At 39.7% G+C, this 26,443-nt stretch overlaps 1 protein-coding gene across 2 annotated transcripts in view; it reads right to left on the bottom strand.

Moving 5' to 3' along the window:
* The window catches only part of sh3rf1 (SH3 domain containing ring finger 1), a 51,341-nt gene extending 25,101 nt beyond the window's left edge, over nt 1-26,240 (bottom strand). The window contains exons 1-2 of one of the 2 annotated variants that reach the window (XM_015403539.1): nt 25,937-26,240; nt 23,861-24,362 (exon numbers count right to left, since the gene is read on the bottom strand). In XM_015403539.1, the coding sequence (XP_015259025.1) occupies nt 23,861-24,241 (381 nt within the window). In that variant the 5' untranslated portion in view covers nt 24,242-24,362; nt 25,937-26,240. Of the gene's footprint in view, nt 1-23,860; nt 24,363-25,936 lie in introns of those variants that run through there. The other variant, XM_015403540.1, reaches the window with a different exon arrangement.
* Nucleotides 26,241-26,443: the final 203 nt, after the last annotated feature.

Raw genomic sequence — 26,443 nt, 5'->3', positions numbered from 1 at the left:
GGTGGGGGGGAGATGTTCATGTTGCTGCGGTCTGCAGTCTGACCACTAGATGTCGCTGAAATTATTACACACTGTAGCTTTAAGGAGCTTTTCCAATGGCATCCTAAAATAAAATCCACTCCAACCGGCTGCTTTAAGAAGTAACCTAATTAGTAAATAGACTACAGCTGTGTTATTTAATCCCAGTATAAACCCAGCTGTTCTGCTAAGGCCTCAGAGGTTTATTAGAGAACAAATGAGGAACACAAGGATTGGTTAAAACCAGTCGGTGATAAAAGGATGGAGATGTTTAAAGTAATATTAGGGTTAAGGAACAAAATTTCAAGCTTTAAAAGACCTCCGTTTAATTCATCATCTGAAAAATCTCTTTAATTAAATGCTCAACTGAATCTTAGGCCTATACTGGCATTAAGGATATGAACACTTCCAGGTCTTTATAAGGCTGTGCATTATGGCAGAAAATGTGTGACAATGTATCACTAAGACACACTTTTTTAAATCACAATGAAAGATGGAGAAAGTAATGTTGCCCAAGGGTGATGCGGGAAAGCTCTGTAGAGGTCTGCAGTTGGCTTTTTATAAAAAGCATTATAATTTAGTCCTAGAAGGACTGTTTCATGGTCCTACCTCCAGCATAGACACCCATCAGCAGTTGGTTATGGTGCTCTCTGTGCCACTGTTCTCACTGATATCCTGCCGTTTCTATCTGAGCTCAGAATGCAGTGTTCTCCCTCATCTGTTGCATGTGTGATTGTTCCCTATGTCTTGGGCACTATGACTGAAATAAACATGGACCAAGCATAGGAGGGAGATGGGCGCTTAAAATCGGCGGCCCCAATAATAACCAGCCAGTCGCCGATCGTGGCCGAATTTCCGAGGACTGCCATGGTATTCTAAGCAAGTCTGCTTAGAATACCATGTGGTTCTTGATAGAGGATCAGTAGAATATCCGAAGATTTTATCAGACATGTTTTATAGTAATTGTTGTCTATTGCGATATATATGTCAATACTGATTTATTTTAAGCAAAAAAAAACAATGGTGATACTGTTTAATTCTAAAGCAAAAGAAACACAAAAAATATGAAGAAGGTATCATGGAAAAAAGATGTACAGTAAAGTATAGGTACAGTATAGTACATAAACGTGAAATAGTCCATAAAATAGACTGGTGGTCTAATTGTTTTTCAGCAGGGGTGGCTGTGTGAATGTGATCTTGTGTGTGTCTGAGAAGGGATGTGTGTCCTGGTGAAGGCAAGATGTGATGCAAGTGTCTGACTGGAGGGGGAGGGTTGTCTCAAAGTTTCCTTTTTTTGAGGGCAAATAGTCTCAAAGTTGTGGGACAACTATTAGCAATGTCCTCCACAAGTTAATCATCCCCAAACCAAATTAAAGATGCATTTGTGGCCTTTTTTAAAGAATGGCAAGAAAAAAAGCCATTATAAGAAGAAAACTAAAATAAGTTCTGTTTAAAGCCTGCCACAAGTCAAAATACTATGGAAGAAAACAACCAAACACCCATTATTTTAGGCATTGCTTACCCCCACCTTGAAGCACAGTGGTGGTGGTGGTATGGGGATGTAGGGATACTCTCCTTTCATAGGAAAAGCAATTTGCTCAAGAGTTGATGCGAAGATGGTTGCAGCTAGAGAATAGTGACTGGATTAAAAGCTCAGGAGCACAATTCTAGTAATAAAGAAAGGGTTTAAATTAAATTGCTTTAGTTAAAGCGTTTGAGTTAGAATTGGCCTAGTCAAAGTCTAAAAATGAAATCCAGCACAGAAGCCAATCATGTAAAAACCCATTAAATAGAAGCCATGTTTTTGGTTTAAACGGGACATAATCAGGAATGGGTCAAGGAGTATGATTTTATTTCCCCCACAAGCTATAGTTTATCATTCTTCCTGTGTTGTTCATGTGGTTCAAACACATTTCATGACTTAAAATTAGGATTAATAGCACATTTTGCTATCAATACATTGCTTATCCAAAGCAGTTTCTCAACATAACATCTCTTAATTATAGTGAAATATCAACCGGAAAGGTTTTATATAGTGTTGCCAAAAGAATAATCCAAAATATCTTCGGACAAAAAAATTAAATATTGAAAAAAGTAGGGCTGTGGAACTTTTCCAAACTTACAAAGTAAAGCTTTGGAGGTGTCCTCGATATGGTAGATAGTAATGACACCGCTTCGTCATCTAGAGCTGCTGTCTGCTCCTCAGTATGAGACAAAAGAAAAACCTCCACCCTCAGGTTTCTATGGCAACTCTACACAGGAGCTTTTTTCCACTATTTTTGGGTCTCTTGATAGTGAAGTGAATTTCACAAAAGAAGACTCTTCAAAATCTTTTCGCAGTCTAAGTATGGAATCATGCTGTCGACCCAATGCAAATATTTAGATCAACTAATAGTCTCTGTTATGTCTTTGTAAGGAAAATAGGAGATGGAAAAATAGCTTCCTGTCAAACAGAAATTGAAATACAAAGGTAAAAAATAAAGCAGTAAAATTGAAGTTTTTGTAAACGACTGCCTCGTTTAGCTTAACAGAGGTGGAGAGAAGAAGAGGAAAAACAGAGCTGAGTGAGCAAACAGCATTTGGATAGAAGCTCCTCATTAAATTCCTGGATCAGCAACAACAAAAATGTTTAGAGGTTTGAAGAAAAACAAAGCGAAAGTGGGAAAACTCCCTTAATTCAAGTGACAGGGTGTCAAAATGTTGTGGGAATGTTTACCGACTGCTTAGATTTCGTACAACATTGAGACAGCAATAAAACATGCAAGCTAACTAAAGCTTTACTGTGCGACAAAAGTAGAGATGCTTGTTTGTTTCTCCTCTCTACATACCAAATGAGGTCCCACACATTAGTCTACAGGCATGAAAACACTCAGAGCGGTCTGGACGCCAGATGGAGGCTTGGATCGCATGTGAGAAGGAACAGGAAGTTTTCAAAACTCTTGGAAGCTCTCATGTTCTTCCATGTCGCTTGATCAGCAAAGGCATCTGTCAAGTAGTCTGATACTTATTTAGTCAGGGGGGGGGGAACGCTGCTACTTCTCTAAACGCAAGCTATAAAACACATCTTCAGAGCACCCACTCTATGACCCCAGCAATCTGCTGTTTACTGCCAGTTCTCGGCTCCTCAGCCGTCCCCTGGGGGAGCATGTAAATCTGGATGCTTAGGCAAGAATAGGACGTCCCCATAAGGAACTGAAAAAAACAGGAGCTACATGAACTGATGGTGGTGAGGTTTTAGGAAAACATTCAACACATGGACATACAATCAGTTTTACAGCACTTTGTTAGCTACAGAAAAAAGTCAGTGAGAGGGAAAGCATTTTAAGAGGAGGGGGAGAGGATTTATGGGACCATGTGTGTAGAGGTGTCACGCATGTGGTTTTGATGAAACTCTAGTGAGCGTGGGTTCTACTGTGAAAATGCAATTAAGACAAAAACCACTTACACATGAAGTGGCACTTTTTTTTTTTTTGCGTAACCTTCTGTTTAAGGGCCTGCTTTCTATAACTGGTTGGCCTTCTGATGAGAGGTAAAAAGCCGGTTCTGGGTGGCCTTGAAATCACCCAGTCTTCCTTGAAATCCAAAAGAACAGAATCCTTTAACTCAGTGCCAGTTCATACACTGGGCTCACCAGTTTCTCTCACAGGAACCCCGCTCACATTTCAGAGCAGACGGAGCGTGTGAGGAGGCAAAACACAGAAAGCCAGAAAGACATGAGCAGAGAAACAGTTTAAGATCAAAGACTAAGGAAAGAACATGAGGCAGAGAGAGGAGAACAGGCCAGAGTTTCTGAACCTTTCAAACTGCAGAGAGCAAAACACAATCGGTAAGAAGCCCTGACTAATTTGGTAGAGGCAAAAAGACAGAAAAGAAAGAACAGGAACGTCGGAGAGATCAGAGACCGGCACTGAATGATTTGATGCTTGGCTGACTCTGATCTAAAAATGGGACTAAAAATGTTTTGTGTTTTTTTTTTCTGATGAGTGAAACCACCACATCCAATAACCAGGTTAGGCTGACATCACTCTTCAGTGTGGAAGTTGTTCCTTAGTGAAGAAGAACCAGCCATTTCAGCACTACCCTCTGAAAACCGATCCGTGCCGAGTTCGGACTGAGCTTGTATCAGTTAACAGTAGGGATGGAACGGTTGATGAAAACCGTCCGAACCGTTCGGTTCGACTGTCTCGGTTCGGTTCGCGTGTGTTGCGTTCGGTTCATGCGCTGCTCCTTTTTCTCATAGGCGAAGCGTTTACACTCCAGAGCAGAAGGTGGCGGTACTGCAACCAAAGCCAACCACCAGTAGTAAACAAGAAGAAGAAGCAAAGCAGCGTAGCCGGGTGTAGCAGAAAAAAAATCAGTTGTTGTGGAGAATTGTGTGGGTATGGCGAGTGGGAAAGAACAGGAGTTGGAAGACACGCCAGCAGCACTTTATAGGTCTGCTGTATGGGACCACTTTGCATTTAGAGTGAACTACGATGACGGCAGAAAGAAAGTTGTGGATAAAAACAGTGTGCAACACGTTTTGTTTATGCTAACAGCAACATGACCAACATGCCAGGCTAACAATCAACATATACCGAACCGAATCGAACCGAAAACCGTGACCACGAAACCGTGAACCAAACCGAACCGTGGATATTGTGAACCTTTCCACCCCTAGTTAACAGTGCTGAGCTCAGTTCCTTACGATCATTTACACACCACGCTAGCACGGTTTCTCGCTTCCTAGTGATGATCTACGGTCCAACTGCTCTCTAGACATAAACAAACAAACCAACATGGCGGCACCTGTAACATTCAGGAAGTTATGTTTTGTTATCATTGTTATATTTCATTGTTTGCAGAGAGTCAGGCAATGAAGGCAGCCTTTGGTGAATTTACTTGACAGTCGGCTTTTGGGAAGTGCATACCACATATGGCAGTCTAATTATGACTTACAGGCATAGGACACAATGACAGACATTGAGCTTCATCACTGGAAATCGTGTGGCACGGTAGGGAAGCTAGTATTTTCATGAACGTCTGAAATTTCATGATTACGGACGCTGACTGTAAGGTGATGATGCGGCCTGCTCATTCACTCTTTGTTATCTGAGAACTGAGCCAGAACTGATGAACTAGTACCAGTTTAGCGCAGTTTGGTTGTGTCTCGCACGTTCCAAGTCAGTTGTGTGTGCCATTTACACTAAACAGTTATCTCAGTCACCGTGCTGGGACCGATCTCAGCACAGTTTGAAAAGGGTAGTGTAAATGGGGCTTATGTGAAACAGAAATAGAAAATGAATCCCGTTTCCTTCAGTCTATTTTATGCACATCCATCTCTGTGGTTTGGCTCAGCTATAAAACAGGACAACTACAAACCAAAAAAAACTATTAGGTGTGTAGAGAGGATCATTGGGAATGACCTTCTCTCCATTTATGACCTAAACAGGCCTAGGGCCAGAAAAAGATCAACTAACATCTCTGCTGAGCCCACACATCCTAGTCACGAGTTGTTTAGACTTTTCTCCTCAGGTAAAAAGCAAACCAGCACAGAGAGTTTGCTTCCCCTGTCCGTTTGCTAAACACATAGCTGGGGTAGTCAGACACTGCTAAAACAATCAAGGAATTTTACAGCGTTATAAACTGTCTTCCCTCTTTTATTTAAATAAAAAAAATGTTCCATTAGACTGCACACACAATTTTGCATACTGCTTTTATCCTTATTTTATTGAGTCCCTTTTATTCATTTAAGTATTCCTTCTACACAGTCAGTTGCCTCTACGGTTGATAATAATGTGAGCAATGAAAAACAAAAGTCAAAATTCCTATCTGTGCAAACGAAATTGGCCAATAAAGTTCCCGTTGATTTGAAATGTGATAAATTGGTTGTTTTTGTGTACACAGGGCCTAATTCTGCAGGGAATAAATCACTCTGGATAAAGAAATGTTGCCAATCTTAAAATCACACAAGGGTCTGATAATTACAGGGAACATACTGTTGTTAGTAATGCTAACCACACTAATTGTGCTATTTGCATTTATAAGATGTGAAAGACGGAGTACCGTGCCAAAACTGTAATCATGTTCTCTTTGTTTCCAAATATTAAGAAAATCCTAATTAGGTTCAGAGCTGTGTAACATCAACATCTCCCATAGTCTGTGTGAGACGTCTAAGGAATATTTAACGATTGGTGGAGACAGAGGGGTGATCATGGGCGTCTTTGTGATTTTTATAAATGTACTTTCAAAATAACATCTAAAGTAGATACAGTTGGAATTGGCTTAAATTTGTAATTTAATCCTCTAAAAAAAAACTTCAAATGCTTGACTGAGTAAACTAAATGTAAATAGAAATATTTATATCAAAACATCTCCATTTGAAAAAATACTGCCTTCAACAATGATCTAATAAAAAAACAGAATAAAGATATTGTCTATATTATATGAAATGATTCCATCAGTAATATTTTCCAAATAAAGCAAATAACAGGATTAGCTCTGTAAAAGGAGTCTCACGTCGGAACCAAACTTGTATCCAAGCTACGGAGGGATTAGTTCACAAATGTCACAGTATCTGTGTATTGAATACTAGTCAATATGAGCTGAATACTAAGCATTTCCTCACATTACTCTCCACTGTGCTTGTGAAAGCTTGCAGTGTCTGTAGGCTTTTGTCCCTCTCAGTTATTCAGGCTGAGCCACCTGCTCCGCTTGGCTGACACTGATTTACACACGCTACAAACCAAGGGAAAAACTGATGAAGTGGACATCTAGCTTGTAAGAAATTTTTATTAACTGTTTCTTGCAAGAAGATTATCAGCAGAATATTTGCTGGTTTAAGAGACGTCTAAAGTAAACAAATAAGGGCAGGGAAGTTGACCCAGTCCTGGCAAGGATCCAAGAGACAAACACTGCATCTTTTCTCAGACTCAAGTGGAAGCATTTTTTCCCCACTCCCTTAAGAAACTGTTTGTCCATTTCACTCTTGACTCAGTGCAGATTTAACACATAACTGCAAGTTTTCTCTACTGTATACTGAAGACGTGAGGCGTTGTGTAAAGAAGCACCAAGTCTGTTCTTATTTTCTGCAGAGAGAGACAAAACTGTTGGTGAAAGAAAGAAAAAAATTGGTGAAAGGAATTGAACCATTTTTGCTGCAATGAGACCCGAGTGACTTTAATGTGAGCTTGCAAAGGCCTGGTTTTTATCTAGCTTTATGGCTGAAATAAGATAATGAATTTTAAATGTTGAGATGAGAGCTGAACAAAAGCTGCAGCATCAGAAGAGCGTTGTTCAGATTCTACTGGCTGAAATTCTTTGAACTAAACGTCCCCATTCTGTCAAGGAAACAAGTCTATTTTACTGAGATATTTTACCGTGTTTATAGAAAGATGTTCTCTAGTGGATTTAAAATAGGTATATCCCTTTAGAGATGCATCAAAACACTAGCTGGTGCTTTTTTTTTTAGCTTGATAGACTGATTAACAAGATGGAAATGATAAAAACGTTCTATTCCAATAAAGAAAAGAACAAATACCAAGGCACCAACCAGACCATGGTGACGTTAACTACACTCTTCAGTGTGGAAGTCATTACAGAGTCAGTAACACTGAGCCATCTTTGTGATTTTTGAAGGCAACCATGCCAATTGTTAAGAAAATTAAGTCACAGTCAATTATAAGGCGTTTGTACTTTCTATGACATGTCTGTCGCCCATTCGAGCTGCCATTTTATCCTTCCTGGTATCAGCCGATACCAGGAAGGATAAAATGAGGACAGCAAAGTGGTTCTGTTACCTTTCTTAACTTTCAGCCTCCATCTTCCAAGCAAGAGATTTAGATTAGTAAATGTTAGAAAATGCAAAATCAACGTAAGAGTTTACCTCCAAAACAAGGATATACACAGAGTGTTTTTATATAAAGCTAGTGTGGCAAATTCTAGTTAAATGTACAAAAACATTATAAAACGTCAAAACATTACACTTTTGTCTTTTTAAAATAATCAAGTATGATTTTGTAAAAACAGTTTTTGTACTAGTTCTGTAAAGGCACCACCGCTCCAAATACATGTTTTTTTTTTTGTTTTTTTTTTCCCAAATACATGTTTAATTATGATGGAAAAGTAGACTAGATATCTCCTTGTGTTGTATTTCTTAAAGAAAAATCAGGTCACCGCTTATGAAAAAAAAAAAGAAGGAAAAAAACACAGATCAGCCACAAAATTCTGACCCGAGTATCTCTACTTAGGCTAAAAGGCTGATACTAATACTAAGGCTGATAAAATAAATCTAGTTTATTCTCCTTGACCTGATGGGTGCTTTACAGTAAAAATCAGCCTCTCCCTTTCACTTGTCGACTCGTAGACTTTTCACCTGTGCAATTCAGACCTGCACATATGGAGCCTAAAGGATTAAAACAGATTTTCGGTAAAGAAATAAGCTGCAATCAAAACCTACATTTTCAATTTATGCTGCTGCGATCCAATGGCTTTGGGATTAAAAAAGGTCATGGAGACAAAGAAAATCTAAAACCAGAACATGGGAACGGAAGAAAATAGGGAAAATGTCTAAGATAAAAATATTTAAAACAGAAAATAACGTGATCAACATGAATGATATTGTTCTCTACTACAGAGCAGGAATATGTAGCCTGAAAGTCTGGCTGAAAATTCAAGCTGTTGTCTTATATAGGTGCAAAGTCAACATTTGTGTTTTCTTTGTTTTTTTGGTGGGTGTTAGCAGTTTAATGGGTTTTCATGAACATAAAGTCAGTCTGAGTCATTTAAATAAACATCACACCTCTTAAAAGTCATGGAGAACAATGTGAGGCCATAGTTGGGAAAGCAATTGGCCTAAAACTGGATAAGCAGCAAAAAGTTACGACAGGATACTGGTGTAAGTGCACAGACAAAAAGAAAAAAGAAAAACAACATTTTGCTCTTTTTGCCATTAATTATTAATTACTGGTTGTCAGCAAGCAAAGAACCATAAGTAAGAATGAGAATCAAGGTTTATGCTAACCTGAAATATAGATTTTATTAGCAGGAAATTAAAGCTATTGGAGGCTAATGCGGCTAACAAAAACACAGATTATGATAAAGCCAGACTGAAGCTGACAATCAGAGCTGCCCAGAGATGATGTGCACCTGAGCCTCCACAGCTGCAGTAGTTAAAGAAAATATTATGCAAAATGAACTGAAAGATTACATTAAAAAAAAATTGCTGCTGCAAGCATTTTCATTGACAAGATCCTTAGTTATACTGTAGCAAATATACTTAGTATAAGCCAAATCCAGGAGTGTGTTTGGAGTAGAATCACTCTACTTTCGGTTGTCCGTTAAACTGGCAAGTAAAAGACCATTCATGTTTTATTAAACATAAGGGATCGTTTAAAACCAATTCTTTTCCATCTGATCCAGTCCAATTTTCAATTGGATCTCAGGTATAACATCGTTTAGCTTTTAGCTGAATTATATGTCTGTGAAGCTATGTATAATATTGATACTAGTATTACATTAACATGAGCAAGTTAATAAAGTAATGGTAGATAATGGCAGCTGTAATAACAGTGGGAATATTTTTTAATGATCTTTGGTTATATGAATGGACCAGGAGAAATTAATGAGAATAAATCCAGATTTTTAAACACAGCCCTAGTGACGACCCTAGTAATGAGCAGCCAATTATCTAATATTACCATTATTGTCTGTGTGTGAATTCAAATGAACACATTTATGAGATGAACTCACTCTTTTGAATTTTTAACTGATTAGTAGTCATTTTTACATAGCCAACTTTTAGTCACTGCAGTTCATCCTGATGCAATTTAATAGCACTTGTCTCTCAGAACATGAGAGTAGACAGATCAACAAAATATACGGACTTTATTTAGCAAGATTGTGGATTTGTGTCTAGAATTTTTAATTGTGTGAGCGCTCCTGTCCCTTTGTGTAAAACAGCTTGGAGCATACCAAAATCAGCTGAAAATGCCCATAAGACAACTTCTGAACAACAGCAATCAATTTCCCATCTCTAAAGTGTAGGTTAGGATCAAACACCAAGGTGAACCAGAGGCAGTAACAGCCCCAGGGTCAGAGGTCAAACAACTGAAAACGAAAACTCCCAGCTAAGCATGATTATGCCTTAGGGATAAGAAATGATCACTTAAGATGCCAGCGGTCAAACGGTCCATGGATGACCTATTGAGGAGAACCAATCACAGCGAGGGGTGAGAGGTCAAACCACTAGTTAAAGTCCAGAGTGGTGTAAAAGTTACCTGGGAAATAATGTGAGGGGAAACACAATAAAACAGCTTGTTGAGTCCCCAAACGAGGACTCAACAAGCAAACATTTTGCCAACAGATTAAACACAACCCAGTGGACCACACGTACACGGGCTCCAAAGGACAGCTTTATCAGCCCGCACAGGTGTGATAGCACTGTGGATAAGAAGCACTGCTCCATGCTGAGAGATGTGACATGAATGGACAAAGCAAGCGGGGGTGGGGACGGTTAACAAATGTGGCATTTTGGTTTGAGGACCACCTAGAGAGTAGTACTAAAACCACTCAAAAAAACAACAAATAAGTCAAATGAACTTATCTTTGCTCACAAGTTTAATCACCATTTGCAAAAGAAGGCCAACTTCCCATAAAAACACAGCCAGGTGGCCAGCGCTTTATACACAGGACTTTGAAACTGGAAACAAATGCAGCAGCCAAGTCAGCCCAGAGGCTTCCAGGTGCAGAAGAACATCACAGCTTAGTTTACTATAAACATAACTAACAGGATCCTTACTCATTTATTTAGCAAACCAAAATCAAAGACCTAACCTGTGGTCAGAGGAGTGGATTAAACTTCTAAGACCGTACACACCCAGTGTCTGCTAGAGGGGAAGGTGAGTGTTAGCTGGCAGGCAGGACGAGACCAGACAAGCCTGCTGTTTGGAAAAGAAACAGTGACCGGCAACTGTTCACGGCATTCCTCCAAGACACGAACACAAAACATCCCCCTCCGCCTGGGAAAATAAGATGCAGAACAAAAGTTCCTTCCTCAGTGTGTCTGGCCTGGAACATCTTAAGAGCCAGAAAAGACAAAGACGGAAACAGAACCCTCATAAGAGGAGCGGTGAAACCCAACAAAGAGAGGAGCATGACGGCCCATTAATCACGACCGGCTTTCCTGAACTTCTCCTTGGAGATTCTGTAAACATATACTGTACATGAAGGAAGTGTTATCTCCCAGGATATAAGACATAAACCCCTGTTCCTGTTCACTGTGTCTGTTCCAGGACGTGCCCACATGGTGACGCATGACCGAGCTTTGATTGTTATTATGCTAGTATGTTTTCCCATGACACCAGCGAGACGACAGAATGGGAAAATATAAGGGAGGGTGTTTTTACTCGTGGTACGCGACACAATTAAGTCAAATGGGAACCTGGACAACAAAATGAAAAATAAACAAAGACTATGAGATTTGGTGACTAATTTTCTTTCAATAAAATCAGCTTCCAACTCTTTTTTAACCTCTAATAATCATACTTAGAACTTAAGGAACACAGAAGTTGATGAGTAAACTCAAAAGTATTTTCAAATGTTCAAGGATTTTACCTTTTGTTATCAATTCAGTTATTATTTTCTTTTTCAATTTGGGTATTTTTTCCTGAATTACAGCTTTACACATGCTTTACCCCCCACCACATAGTATTAAATCAACCAGCAAACAGTTAAAAAAAAAAAATCAGAAAAGGCTCAACATTTAATTGGATTAATTCTATAATTTAAACATAATACATGTAAGTTTAACTTCTCAAGGTTAATAAATGACACATGTAGGCTCAGCTGGTTTCCTGGTCCATTAATGTTAAAGGTTATCTTTGGGTTAGCATTAAAGCTAGTATTAAACTAATCTGTTCAAAAGAAAAGCTGAACTCAATTGTTTCCATTAGTCTACACCAATACTTAATAGCTTGATGTTCATAATCTTTTTGTTTCATTTTTGTTTTGTTTATTTTATTTATTTACTTTTGAATGTGAGAAATGTAATCCAGAAAAGTAGGCAATTTCTTAGAGCTTTTATGGAACTACTAGATCTGGCAACACCTGGGGTCCATCTCATGTGATTTCCACATACAGTTCCTATTGGTGCAAACCAATCAAAATTCATAATTATTTATACACTATATATTTTTCACGAACACTGATACAAGTATTCTGCATGACTCTAGAAGTTCAATGGATGAATCAGTTTTGAAAATGATTAATTTTGATGAAAAAGCTGTAGCTCTAACCTTTAATGTTTGGTCTAAGATCTTTTCGAATATATAAATACCGAAGGGAAAAAAAATCATCCCTTGTTTTATAGGAGAATAACAAACTAATTTAGTTGAATATCAACTTTTAAACTTAGAATCCAATAAGATATATGAAAAAATTTACTTATATTAGGCCTGGGCAAAAAATCTATTCAATTAATTACTTTTAATTGTCTATTGTGGGCAATTAACTAGGGATGCACGATATAATCGGCACCCCATCGGTATCGGCCAGTATCGGCCTTAAAACTGAATATCTGACATCGGCCACCCCACCGATATTTAACCCCATATTTGATCAGCTTCTGAGTTTCTAAAGTCTAAAAAAAAAAAGAAAAAAAAAAGAAATACTACTACTTCTTCCTCAAAACTTTTTTACAGACTCAAAAGCTTCTAAAGACAAGGGAAAAAATATTGATAAATTAAAATATCACAATATCTTCATATGCTGATATATTGCCATTTAAAAACACCATATCAATCTCTTTTACTAATGAAATATTGCTATATGTCATCGAAATTTTGCCATATTTTTATATGTTGATATATTGACGCGGTATCGATCTATTTTACTAACAAAATCTCACAAGAATTTGCAAAATATCACGAGAGTTTGTAACAGAACGATGAAATTTCACGAGATTTTGAAAGTAAAATAGATCGATACCGCGTTTTTAAAAATCAATTTGATATCAGCATATGAAAATATATTTGAGTATATTATTTTTCAAAGTGTCAGAAATGGATAACAAAACTGCTATTTTCAATGACTACTTATTTTTGTCCAGCTTTAACATCGGTATCCGTTATCGGTTATCGGCTACATGAGTTTTAAAATATCGTCATATCGGATATCGGCCAAAATCCCAATATTGTGCATCCCTACAATTAACATTTTATTTAATCTTTTTTTTTGTATACCGGCACATTTTTTGGCTACCCAGAATTTCTGTAGCTGCAGTATTACTCTCAGGTTGCAGCTTGGCAAGCAAAAAATGTCACACAAAACAGCAAAAGACATCAGAACTACGGTTGAGTGGGAAGTTTGTTCTCAAAAAAGGAATATACTCATTTATTGTTTGGAACAGCAGGGCTTAAAGTTGTCCGGCGTAGTAGCAGATTTCCGGCAACCATGGTTGTAATAGAGGATATAGGGTTGTGTATTGAAATGCATATTTTAAAACTGTCAGAAAAGGTTACCTGTCCAGAAAGCTAAGAAGCTAGCCGTTAACAGAAGCACAGCTGCCAATAGCGTGGCGCGGTAGTGATGTGCCCCAGACCGCTCTCCAAGTTTTGGGGGTGGGGTGGTAAGCAGCAACTTCAGGCGAAGGATTTTTTATTTTTTATTTTTTTTGGTCTGGGTTTGCTGCGAACGAGACGTGGAAGCTGCTACGTTTGCCTAAAGGCTAGCTCATTTAAAGGTAGTAGAACCACTAACCCTTTTCAACACCTGAAGGAGAAGCATCTAGCCCAATATGAAAACGTCTCTCTGGGACGAACGAACCTGCACTAACCAACAAACGTCAGCTAAGAAATGCCTAACTGTAGCCACATTTTTTTGCTCAAAGTACCGCATATGATACAAAAGGAGCAAGGTCGCTTTGGGCATAGCCAAAGACATTGTACCCTGTTTGTACTTATTGCCTTTTTATTGCTTTTTGTTATAGAAAAAAAATAATCGTAAATTGAATTTAAATGTATGAGATTTTATTTTAGGCCATATCGCTCAGCCCTGACTTATATTGAAAAGAATTAATCATTTACAGCTAAAAACAGACTTCAATTAACCATCTCACTTTGACCAAGGATCTTTAAAGAAGGAGGAGTTTGCTTAAGTTCAAGGCGAACAACAGCTTGTAATTTATCATTTTGTTATCACTTGTTGATCATTTAAATAACAAAGCAATGTGTTTTTTGTGGTTCTAGTTAAATTGCAGATGAATAAACTTAAAGGAAGAGATTTTCTCACAGGGCAAGATTATTAAAATTGCAAGGAGATCTTCAAAATTTGAAGAGACAATGACAATAATGATTATTAAAAACAACAAAAACTCAGGAACAAAACAGTTTTGTTCATATTTTGGTCATTAATTGCAACACATCAAGTACCACTTGTCACTATTGACCAGATTTAGATGCTCTTGATGTGCATCAATCATTGCATACAGGCTTATCTGACACAATGGCTTTGCTTTAACTGCAATGGTGTGAGAGAAAAACGTAAAAAATAGTAAAAGATGTTTTTGAGCGAGAAGGTACAACCCAAAAAAAAAAGGAATCTGTGCAGTCAGTTCATCAGAATTAAGATTCATCCTGACTTTAAATATAATAATATAGTTGTTCTGAGCAGCAGATGGCACATAGAGGCAGGCGGTAACACTTTGAATCCCCAGTTACGGCTCCCAAAAGCCAACTAACCATTCAGCGATTTCCTGCTGCTGATCATAGCAGCTGGAAGTGAATACAAAGCGTTTAATTGGTGAAGGCTGCAAATACCAGAATACAGAATGAAAAAATTGTGTGCAAACAAGTTTTGTTATTCAAGGTTAAATAAGGTAGTAATCATAAAACTGCGTCACCAGTGATAATAGAGTGTTCAGAGCACTCAAACTTTTTCTAGTACATGAATATACACATTCTCTTTATAGGTAAAATAGATCATTTTTCATTGTTGGTTTTACGCTGACAGCTACGCAAGAGGATAGATCACAGCTTGAAGTGAACATTTCTCAGATCAGTTTCTCCAACAGGTTGAACTGCAAAAATTTTGATTCTCAAACTCCAGCATGTGATTTGAACCCGCCTGACACGACAGGATATTAGGCCAAGACAATGCAGCATGTTGGATCTCCCTGATTTACGGTCGGAGCTGTCCTGACATTCTTCTGAGCTGACCTGATCACTCTTAACACACCACACACAGCAGGATTATCTCCCTGATAATCGGGGCCTTGCGGAAGGGAAAGAGCGGGGCAGAAATCGGCCCGATTATCTTGCCATGTGAGCCGTCCTAAAGCTAAGTGCTTTACTTCTTCATTGGTCTTCATGAGTTGTTTTGGAGCAGCTAGTTGTTCTGACTAAGAGAGCAGCGGGTTCAATGAATGACACTAATCCTTTACTCCTCTGTCTCATTGAAAAAGGTGGACAGCCAATTATTATCAGAGCGGTGTTAAGAAACTCACAAATGCCACAATAATCTGAGTTTTCCACCAGATAGAATTATTTGGCCCAGCACAGCACAACGCCTGTACTTTTCAAAATGTTCTCATTCTCTTATCTGATATAAATATGTAAGCAAGCCTTAGTTCACACAAATAATTTGAAGAACAAAAAAATGTCCCATTTAGAACTTGGAAAGCTCAAAGCACCTTAACAATTACCCTGGTGTCTTAACCCTTTATAGGGCACTCAGTGAAATACTTTGAACATCTACATTTCAAGCCAATAATGTTATTGCAATCCACTTTGTAACATTCAAAAATATGGATATTTTGATGGCAAAAATGGATTTCAATGTAATAACAAGAAATGCTACCTTGCCCGAATATATTAAGAAAAATAATAAATAAAAATAAAAGTGCTTCTATAAGAAAATCATGAAAAACACAAAGTAAAAGAAACACAATCTGTTTTTGTACAACCATTTGTAACTTGCACTATGAAGGTTTCAATGAAGATGGGAAAACAAAAAAAATGGAACCAGAGCTGGAAATACATGGGTCACTTTATTAAACAGTTAGTGTTTTGTTTCGCCTAAATTAAGAGAAAGCAGAGAACAGGGAGCAGAGCTGACTCTGTCTAATGAACTCTAATCCTCATTAGACCCCTTACAGGCTCCAGCCTGGGTTTGGATGGCAGGGAGAGAAGGAAGATGGCTGTAATTTAGAGGGGAAAGGTGTGGTTTTCGTCAACTTATAGTTCCTAAATAGAGTTTTTTTGTTTTAATCAAACAATTTTGAAAGAATAACTACTGAGAGATGACTCTGGCTTTGTGAGGTATATAGATTTTAGAGCCAATTCCTTAAAATTCCTTCCAGCTAGAAGAAAGTATTCTGTTTTTTTTTTGTCTAAAATCAAGCAATTAAATACTTGGTTACAGTTTCTTGAACCGTTTTGTTAAAAATCTGTATTTTTACTTGATATTCTCTCATCATTAAAAATTAGCTTGTTAGCAGATCTCTGGCAACTATCAAGAGAGCACTGCAAAATCTCTGTAGTCACTGTCCAAAATGCCATTTCTGCTTCCTAAACCTCTGTGGGAAGTAGAGAGGAAGCCGGAGAGAAAAGTGCACAGAGAGAGAGTGGGAACGGACAGAACGAAGCCCTCTTAAAAACGTTCCCAGTGGAAAAGCAGTAAGTATGTTTGCCAGCATGTGGGCAGTGTGAGGGTGTAATGATGGGGTTCTGTCATGCAGGCTGAGGTCAGGAAACTGGGCAGAAGTTAAGACTTCCACAACAATATGATGTAATCAAAGAGAGCGAGCATTACTCATCGACCTCAGACTTAGGAAGTGCACAGGAATTTTATTGTGAGTACTTCACACAGAGAGGCACGGAAAACCTTTTATTTTCTCTCTCTCAGGAAATAAATGCAGACAGAACACGCTATGAAGTTAATCCCAAAATAACCAGAGGGCCAAAAAACATCTGCGATGTCTAAGAAAACAACAGGACTTCCTTTCATCAGTAAAAGGCTTCAACAAATTACAGCACTGCATTTAGAAGAAACGGGTCCGAAGGAAGGTTAAAAATCAAAGGAGATGGAGCTGCACAATGCTCTCATCTCAATATCAATGTCTGCAAATCAATGTTTGGATGCCATATTTATTCTAATAGTTAAATTGCCATCCAGGGGGAAAGTCAGCTTATTATATGATAAGCCAGAGCATCTTTGTTGCTCTGGCTGCACGGCAGAAAAGTGGGTCTGATGCGCATTGGGAAGAGCTACCCTATGCTTTCTTTGCTGTAATAATGGCAGCTATATTTGCTGTTATAAGTGGGTAAAAAGTAGTTTTAATATGTTTTTAAGTGAGAAAGTCTACCTGAAAACCTAATCTGTGCGGTTAGTTCATAAGGATTATGATCCTGCCTAAATATTATATCTGTCGGAGCCGCTCAGACCCCGTACAGCGGTGCGCTGTCACTAGGAATCCCGTTCAACAGCAGCCTCTGGCCCGGTCGCCTCCTCACGTTTTTTCCACTACTATTCGCGGCACCTGGAAGTAGATGTTAGCGTTTTTCAAGTACGTAATCCAAATGCAGGCACCAGAATAATAAAATCGAACAGATTTTTCTGGCAGGTTTCGACATTTTACGTTTCTTTTGAAGTGCGTCAGATGCCCAGAAGCTTCAGCTGCTCCAACGCACTGCGGGACTTTTTGCTGCACTAAGATGTGCGTCAACCATTGAGTTTGCATGTAAAATAGCTGCTTCTGCTGCCTCTGCTGCTTGCAGTGTGAATGTAGCATAAAGGCCGATTTACTCTTCGACACCAGGTCCTCTGCGTAGGTGTCGCAGCGAACAAAAAGCCGTCCCCACCCCCTCCGCAGGCACTCCACTGTAACTCTCCCAATTTGAAACTTACCGCAGACAGCACCGCAGACAGGAGGCTGGCTTGTTTTGTTTTTATGACCGAAATTGCGGAAAACAACTCGTGAAGTTTGAGCAGCTAAAAGACCGAGGTGTGAGAGAATGCCGAGACCCTTTTTCCACTTGAATCCCTGTTCTTTTTCGCCACCATATCCCTCTGTTGTCACAGACCACGCTTCAATACTGAGCATGAATCAAAAATGTCTGCGTCAAGCTCACTGCGACACACTGCTGCAGGAGTATAACCAGGCCTTCAGACTCTGCATGCACTAACACATAGCTATGACCCAACAATCTATACCCAAAGAGGACTGTGGTGATTTCTTTAAGCACTTTTTTGTCATTTCCACCCAAATCAAACCAACGCTCAAAAGTAGCAGATAGATGGACTTTTACTGTCCTTGATCCCAACACCTGATATCATAATCCATTAAACTAATAACAACCTGACAGTTTACATTACCAAAGATACAATAAAGATTATATGCACAAAAAAGTAAAAAAAAAAAAAAACTTTTATTAATCAGCTAAGCACAAACTGACAGACATGAAACAATAATGAAATCTTCAACACATTGCTTTATTACAGGCATGAATAAAAACCAAAAACTCCAACTGGGAGCATAACCACAGTTAACACTTCCTGTTAGGATTTTTTAATCAAAACAGAAATGTTATTTTTAAGCAGTGGACTAAGGGTTTAACTCTCCAGGGAACCACAGTGAAACTGAATACATCCACTCCGATCTCAAATTCCCTTCCCATTTCCCCAGCTGCCAGTGACCCCTGTCCACCGTGACTCGTGAACTCCGACCTCCGACTCCCCCACAGCCCGAAAGGCCTCCCTCACTCTAGCACAGAAACACCACCAAGTATCTGTTTTCAATCTTTCTGAACAAAATACTTTGTTTTAGAAGTCAACAAGGGCCAGAGGAAGACAAAACATCCCCGTAATGGAGCTCCGCTGGAGGTGAGTCACACACAGCCGCTGCGCTACAGTAAAGACCGGCCTTTTGATTGCTCTCATGAAAGAAATACCACAGTGCTGTGTCAAACACATGCTGCAGCCCTGGAGATGAAGAGAGACGACTGGGAGAGGTTCATCTCTGAACATTTGTCCCTTTTGGTCCCCGCACCTTCACTTAAAACTCCCCATTACTCTGGGCCTTCCCTGCACACAGAATCGCTGTGGACCGGTCTACACGTGGCGGCCAGTCAGGAGGATCAGAGGGAACCCAGAACAAAACCCCGTTGTGCATCTGTCAGGCAGTCCCCACCGTCCTGCCCTCCCTGCCATTATCCGACCACATAAGAATCGGAGGTGGAGCCCTGCTTTAACAGAGGAACAGTACAAGTGGGGCTGCCTCAAGCTTTAAAGGACCCCCCTCCCCCTACAACCCCCCAAAAGGGACAGATGATGAACAAGAAAGAAATGGGACTGAGGGTGTCACCGGGTGGCAATGAAGCATTCGATCCCTGTGGAGCACTGGCCAGAGATCAGACCGGACGATCCCCAAGAGCTTTGATCTCCATCTTTTATGTTCCCAAAGTGTCACACCTGCACAGCCATGTCTTTTCTTGATTCTTTGTCATTAAAGATGACCTTAGACATCAGGAGACGCCATCGTAGCCGCAGCAGCACAAACAAATGTGCAAACAATGGAAAATAGCTCATCTCTTCAAACTGTGTGTTTACTGAACTCTCTCACTTTTATTACATTACAGCAACAAACATTCAGCTCCAAATACCCTTTAGATTACAGAGCTGCCATTAGAAGTAGCCTAATTAATAACTTAAAAGGTGCAAAACAACCTCAGTGTAAATAGTGTGGTTCTTTGAAGGCTGTGGAGAGGTTAGTGAACAAACAGCATCAGGATGAGTAAGCAGCCTCTTACCTGAGAGGTAAGAGGGTTAAAAACAAAACCCAGACTGCATCTGTAAATATTGGTCATCCTTAGGGAAGTCAGGATCGGTCTAATAAGTAAAACTGGGCCGATATCAGCAGCAGATTCATTTCCATATAGTTGCTGATTTGGTTTCAGGCGATGGGAATGATGTGGTTTTCTTTGGTCATGTGACTGTGATGGAACTTATTTTGAGCGTTTGAACTGAATCAGAAAAACAGTTTCAGCACTGTGGTTGGTCTTACTGGGTATCAAAAGGTAAGAAAATATGTAAGAAATTGGGAAATATTGATCAATAGCCATAACTGTAATATTAATACTAATGGATACGGGTGCATCCATAGTTTTAGCAGATCACATTTCTGAATAACTGCTAGTATTGATGCAGAGATGCATCTAAAAGTTATTCTCAAGTATCAGAGTATAAGCACCTCTGCACTAAAGGCTTATTCTCCATGTAGAAACTTGGTAATAGCAACATCATCCTTTGATTTAGCAAGAACAAGGAAGCTGGTCACAGAAAAATGTACGACTAAACCCTTGTTTATAGTCGACAGTTTGGAATTATAAGCATTCTACACATCTTTTGATTTGGCCCATAAATATCACCACAATAAACAGATTAACCAAATCTTGGACATAAATGACCTACTACTACTACTACTACTACTACTAGGTGTAGTGTGGTGTTGTTAGCTTGCAGATTGCGCCCCACACTCCCCCGCTACAGTTAGCCAGAATATTAGGTACATGTGGGAAAGCAGCATGGAGTATAAAGGCTGATTTATACTCATAAACCAGGTCGCCTGCGTGTGTGTCACAGTGAATGCAGACACTCTGCTGCACCTCTCCAAAATTGTAGCTGACCGCAGACAGTGCCGCAGACAGGAGGCCTTGGATTGGTCAAATCTACATCCGCTCTATACTATCCGTATTTCCTGTTTGGTATCTTACCAGCTTGTTTTGTTTGTATGACCGCCATTGTGGAAAACGACTTGTGAAGTTTGACCAGCTAGAAGCAAGAACGCTGGGGCCCTTTTTCACCTGCATCCCCGCTCTTTTCATCCTCATGTCCCTGCGTTGTCGCACAAACTTGCCCCCTCGTCCTTGCGGCCTCTGGCATATCTAGACCCACTGCTAGTTGGTGATTGTTCCTCTTGCGTTGTGGCGTGGAATAACACAGCGCAGACCTTGCTTCAATATTGGGCATAAATCAAAAATATCAGCGACAAGTTCACTGTAGCACACTGCTGCAGGAGGATAACCATCTCTTAATGCTACGTTTACACCTCAAGCAGCAGAAGTTGCTAGTTTACATGCAAAGTCAATGGTTGCAGCTGAAGCAGCTCATTATGAGCTTCTGAGCATCTGACGCGCTTCAGAAGCAGCAGCTACTGGAGTTGGATAAATTTAACTTTGTTGCTCGAAGCGCCACATCAACCAATCAGAGAAGCTGATCTGGGAGCTGGCAGTGAGACAGACACAGCACTGCTGATGCAGATCACTATCACTCCTCTGAAACAGTTTATTAACGCCTAAATTAACTTAAAATGTTGAACCCTGTCGCCAAAATATGTTCGATTTTATTATTCTGGTGCCTGCAGTTTGGATTACGCACTTGAAAAATGATAACATCTACTTCCAGCCGCCAAGAACAGTAGTGGAAACAGTAGTTGATTCCTAGTGACAGCGCACTGTCGGTGTACGGGGGTCTGACAGGCTCCGACTTTCTCGCTTAAAACATACTAAAACTACTTTTTACGCACTGATCACAGCATATATAGCTGCACTTGTTACAGGTAAAGAAAGGATAGGGTAGCTCTGCCTAACAAGCATCAGACCGCGCAGCTAGGGCAGCAGAGATGCTTCAGCTGCGCATCAGAATTAAACTTCAAAAATGATGCAGCACACGCGTTTTTGCTGCCCCTGCTGCTTGTGGCGTGAACGTAGCATAAAAGCTGCCGACCACAGCTGGAACGGCTCAGTCAAAGTCCAGACCTACATCCAACTGAAAAACCATGGAAAGAGTTCAAAGCAACCGTAGATAAATGCTCTTTATTCAATCTGACTAAGCATCATAGCCAACATGGACGTTCTACAAAAGAGCCGCAGCTAAAGGTGGTTCTAGTCCCGAGTCTAAATGCGAACTAAAACCTTCAGCTTTTTATTTAAAGAAATACAGAAAAACCTATTTCATTTACTAACAATTGTACACTACCTCGGGTTAGTCTATCAGATCAAATTTACCACGATAACTGAAGTTTCTGGTTGCAGCGTGACAAAATGTTAAAAAGTTCAAGAGGTTATAATTTTGCAAAGTGTTTTCTTAGTATGGGGGGAGGTTAAAAGACACAAAGAGCTTTGAAAAGAGAACAAATCCTCTGAAGTGATACTTTGGCAAATGAAACAGGTCCTCCAGCAGCAAATTACAGAAGCTTCTCTGATCTTCATACCTGCATGGCTAGGCAGATACATTATCAGCGCTCTGACATTCCACTGATTCTACACAGGACCTTAACATCTTTTCATCTACCCAATCCTCCCTTCGAAGAAACCAGACCAGCTCAAAGAGGGGCCCACAGGTATTTCACCTGCGCATATTAGGGGGGGGGAAGCTGGGAATCATTGCAGCCAAAAATCTAAAACTATTTGATAAAGAGTCAAAAAATTGTTTTCATAAAAAAATAATCAGGAAAATTTAGATAAAATGAACTTTTTAATTCAATTAATTTTAGTTTATGATTCAGATCAGTTAAAATGATTTTCCTCTAGGGAAACCTAGCAGATTTGATCCAGTTATTAACTTCCAGCGTTCACTCCCACTGGCTGTGAAAGTGGAAAAGAAACATTAAGAAACTTTCTTGCAAGAGGAAAGGTAAAGTTAGTAGAAGCTCCTTTCACATATATAAAGATAAAATGTTCTCATTTTGCTTGATGAAAAAAAAATGCAATAAAACAGCTGCAAAATAACAAAAAAGGCCTGTCCTGTTACGCTAAGACGTACACTTGATTCACCTACAGTCTGAGGTCAATTTCCTGTTTACAGAAAACTAACCTGCTGCTAACCATTAAATGGGAGCAGATGTGGCGTCGGGTGACAAAGCATGTCACAGTAAAACTGGATTACAATAAAATTCAGCATTTTATATTAACAGTTTTCATGTTTTCAGTTTTCAGACAGCTATTAGCTTTCCCCACAGCACCTACATCCTTACCATAATGCTGAGCTTTCCAAAAGGTTGCAAACATTCCCAAAGTCAGACTGAAGCTTAGCTGCCCCCCATTAAGCCTTCCTGTTACCTGCTGAAAGTCTCGCTCTCTCTTAACCTCAACCGACTGAGGACATTTGAATAAATCGGCCTGCGTCTGAAATCTCTGATTTTAGAAAGCTCGTAAAAAAAATACCTACTATCAACTTTTGTTTTTAACTGTCTGTAACTCTTTGGTGAATAATGAATGGGTAGGTGGTTCTTATATCTATCCATTGAACAAGCGTTTTCCATCATTCCACACTATGAAGAAAATAATAAATAAACATGTATGAAGAATGCTGATATTGTATCGGGTCCATATCTGTATCGTATCAGAAATGAAAAGGCTGTATTTGGACACGTCTAATATCTAGAAAGGTAAAGCAGGTCAAATCAATGACCTAATTTCTCTAAATGTTCCTGTAAGGTCAAATATTGGTGGAAAAATTCTTCCTAGATTTATTACAATGGTTCTTGGATTATAGGTTAATGAAGAAGTATAAACCGTCACGCTGTCAGCAAATAAAAGGACACTAATGACACAGAATCCATTAAAAGTCTGCGTACCGTCGACACAGTAAGTGGAATTATCTGCGGCTAAACTACTGACTGCTCTAAATCTCTGCCTGTGGTGGTGATGGGCTGTTGGTCAACTGACTGGCTTAAAGATCCCCATAATAACCAATAATCCAGACCAAAGATTAGAGACCCAACATGCTGCTGTTAATCCACGCAGATTTTCCTTGTTTTGTCTCAATTTAGCTCCAACAATGGGAAACCCGGAAAGGCAGGGTTACTTACTCGGACAGCGGTGCTCTTTGCCTGAGCGCGCTGAGGCTGCACTCCTGGAGTCACCTGGTCCCTGGTCCCGCTTCCGTGTGCTCGGGCCACGGCTCCCGACGTGCCATTTGTGCAGACGCCACCGCCGGAGGCGGCCATCCGAGGTCTCTGCTTGATGCCATCCAAAAGACGCACCAGGAGGATGTTGCTGGGGAGTTCGTCCACAGCGCACTCCACCAACGTCCGGCACTCCGGGCAGCGCAGCTCGCCGCGCGAGCCCAGGATGCCCTGGAGACATCGACGGCAGAAAGTGTGCTGGCAGGGAAGGACCTTGGCGGAGGCGTCCAGGCGCTCCAGACATACGGGGCACTCAAGCAAATCCAGTAAAATGGACTCATCCATACTCTGTGTTGAGCCTCCACTTCAGAAGAGCATAATGCCGATAAGGTCTTTGTTCAGAAGCGGATCAGGGGGTTTTCACGTCACTGCCATACCTCGGCTATTGCCATGGCATTTGCATCAGCTGGGGAGAAAAAAAGGTCACAGGATGCAAATTAAATCGACTGCGTAACGAGAAATAGGTCATAGCATCTATATAAGACAGGACATATGGCTGGAGTCATGTGTCGTGTCATCAGCTAAGAAGTGGAACACCGTAAACAAACAAAAGGAAAACAAAAAAACAAATAGGAGAGTTTTCAGTATGTGTGCAACTACCACAAACTTATACATTACTGCCTTGTTCTCCTGCCCTCACACTAATGCAATTCTTAGTGTTTATAAGACATATGGCCTCATAACTGATGTCTGGAACCTTTGTAAAGGTTAAAATACAGTTTTAAGTAAAGATGAATTGAGATACAATGATTTTTAAAACAATGGATACAAAGTTGAAAAAAGATGGATAAATGAGACTAATGGTAAGATGAACAGATAAGGCCAGACTGGAGGATTTATAGAGGAATGGATGTAATGATGGATGAAAAGAAAAATGCATGAGCTGATGGATGAACAAAAGCATTAAAACAACGAGACACAGAATAAAAGCTATAAATACTTTTCTGAACTTTACCAAACCCTTTAAGAGAAAGTTACTGTTTTTAATCGCTTGCATACCTATTAGAAATGAGTCCCCCTGTCCCTCAGTGAGATCTAGAAGCACAAGATCTATATCCAGCCATTAAACAAAGATACTGCTATATGGCTGTACATCCTATTTTGGTATTTGACTGATTAGATGAGCCCTTGAATGATTTATTACCTACTGTAAATTAAGTAAAAAAAGGTAAAACGCTAAATGAAAAGTAAAAAGTAAAGTTAAAAAAAGTTAATAAGCCTAGTTAACAATTATATTTAGGTTTATACATTAAAAAATCTAAGCGCCAGTATCTATATTTATGTTGTACCTAAAAAAAGAAGCACTTTTGTTATTTTTCTTAATATATTCGGGCAATATGGCGTTTCAAGTTGCATTTTTGCCATCAAAATATTATTTTTCCAAACGTTGCAGAGTTAATAATGTCTTATCCTGGATTCCAATAACACTATTGGCTTAAACTGTCAATGGGTGCTCTATAAAAAAACTAAAATCACCAAAGATCAGAGTCAGATTTTTTCTGATTTCATAGAAAGCCTTCTAGAAACTATAAAGGAGTAAAAATATTTCAGTTTTAATGGGAGCGGAGGAGTAAAATGCTGTGATTTATGTTTTAGGAGGACAAACATCAGACCATCAAACATGCGATCAACAGAGAGAGCAAACAACCCGCTTCATTTCAGCCACAATGATTAACCTCCCCAGCCTGCTGCAGGAATATTTATGGAATAACCGAGAAAAACAACAATATTACGCAACATTTTTAGTTTTTACAACCTCCTGAGCTCAAGCTGTCAACTTCTCTGACACACACAGGAGTCAAGTAGGAAAATTAAAGGGGGGGAAACTGGTTTTAAACAGTTATGAAGGAAATATTTGCCTCGTTTTAAATAAATTACACTTTCAGGAGTTTTTCTAATAAGTCGCATTTTGATATAATAGTTTCTAAAAGTTAAAGAATCGATTTAAAATGACAGGAAACACTTTGAAACACGGCTCACCTCTCCTGGAACTGGATCCTGCTCGCTTCTTTTCCCACTTTCTGCCTTCTTGCTAACGCGAAGTTAGCAGCCGAGCCCCGAATATTTTACCCACTTTAGGGGAGTGTGTTACCCTGAGAAAACCCGCCGCCTTACCGGTACAGCTTTCATTCAGAAGGCCTTATGGTTGAAGGAAGAAATAAACCTCTGTCAGATACGAAAGGAAAACAAAGCGAGAGAGAAACACGGAGAAGACGAGAGAAGTCGAGCCGCCGCGCAGAGCGCCATGCTAGGAGCTCTGCTGCTGCCGCTGCTGCTGCTACGCTGGACTGTTGCTGCTCCTGGACTGGGAGGAGGGAGCGACTATGAGAGCTTCAAGGACGCCTCGGAGGTTAGACAACTCAATGAACACACGTTAAAACTACTATCTAGACCAGGGGTTTACAAACTTTTCAGCTTCTGACCCATATACAATATTTTCAGCAAAATTTAATAAAGGTGATTTTTCGTTGCACTGTACTTGTGGCA

This window comes from Cyprinodon variegatus, unplaced genomic scaffold (assembly GCF_000732505.1).
Source record: "Cyprinodon variegatus isolate N-32 unplaced genomic scaffold, C_variegatus-1.0 Scaffold1514, whole genome shotgun sequence".
Classification (NCBI taxonomy): Eukaryota; Metazoa; Chordata; class Actinopteri; order Cyprinodontiformes; family Cyprinodontidae; genus Cyprinodon; species Cyprinodon variegatus.
This window is presented reverse-complemented; position numbering and strand designations above follow the sequence as displayed.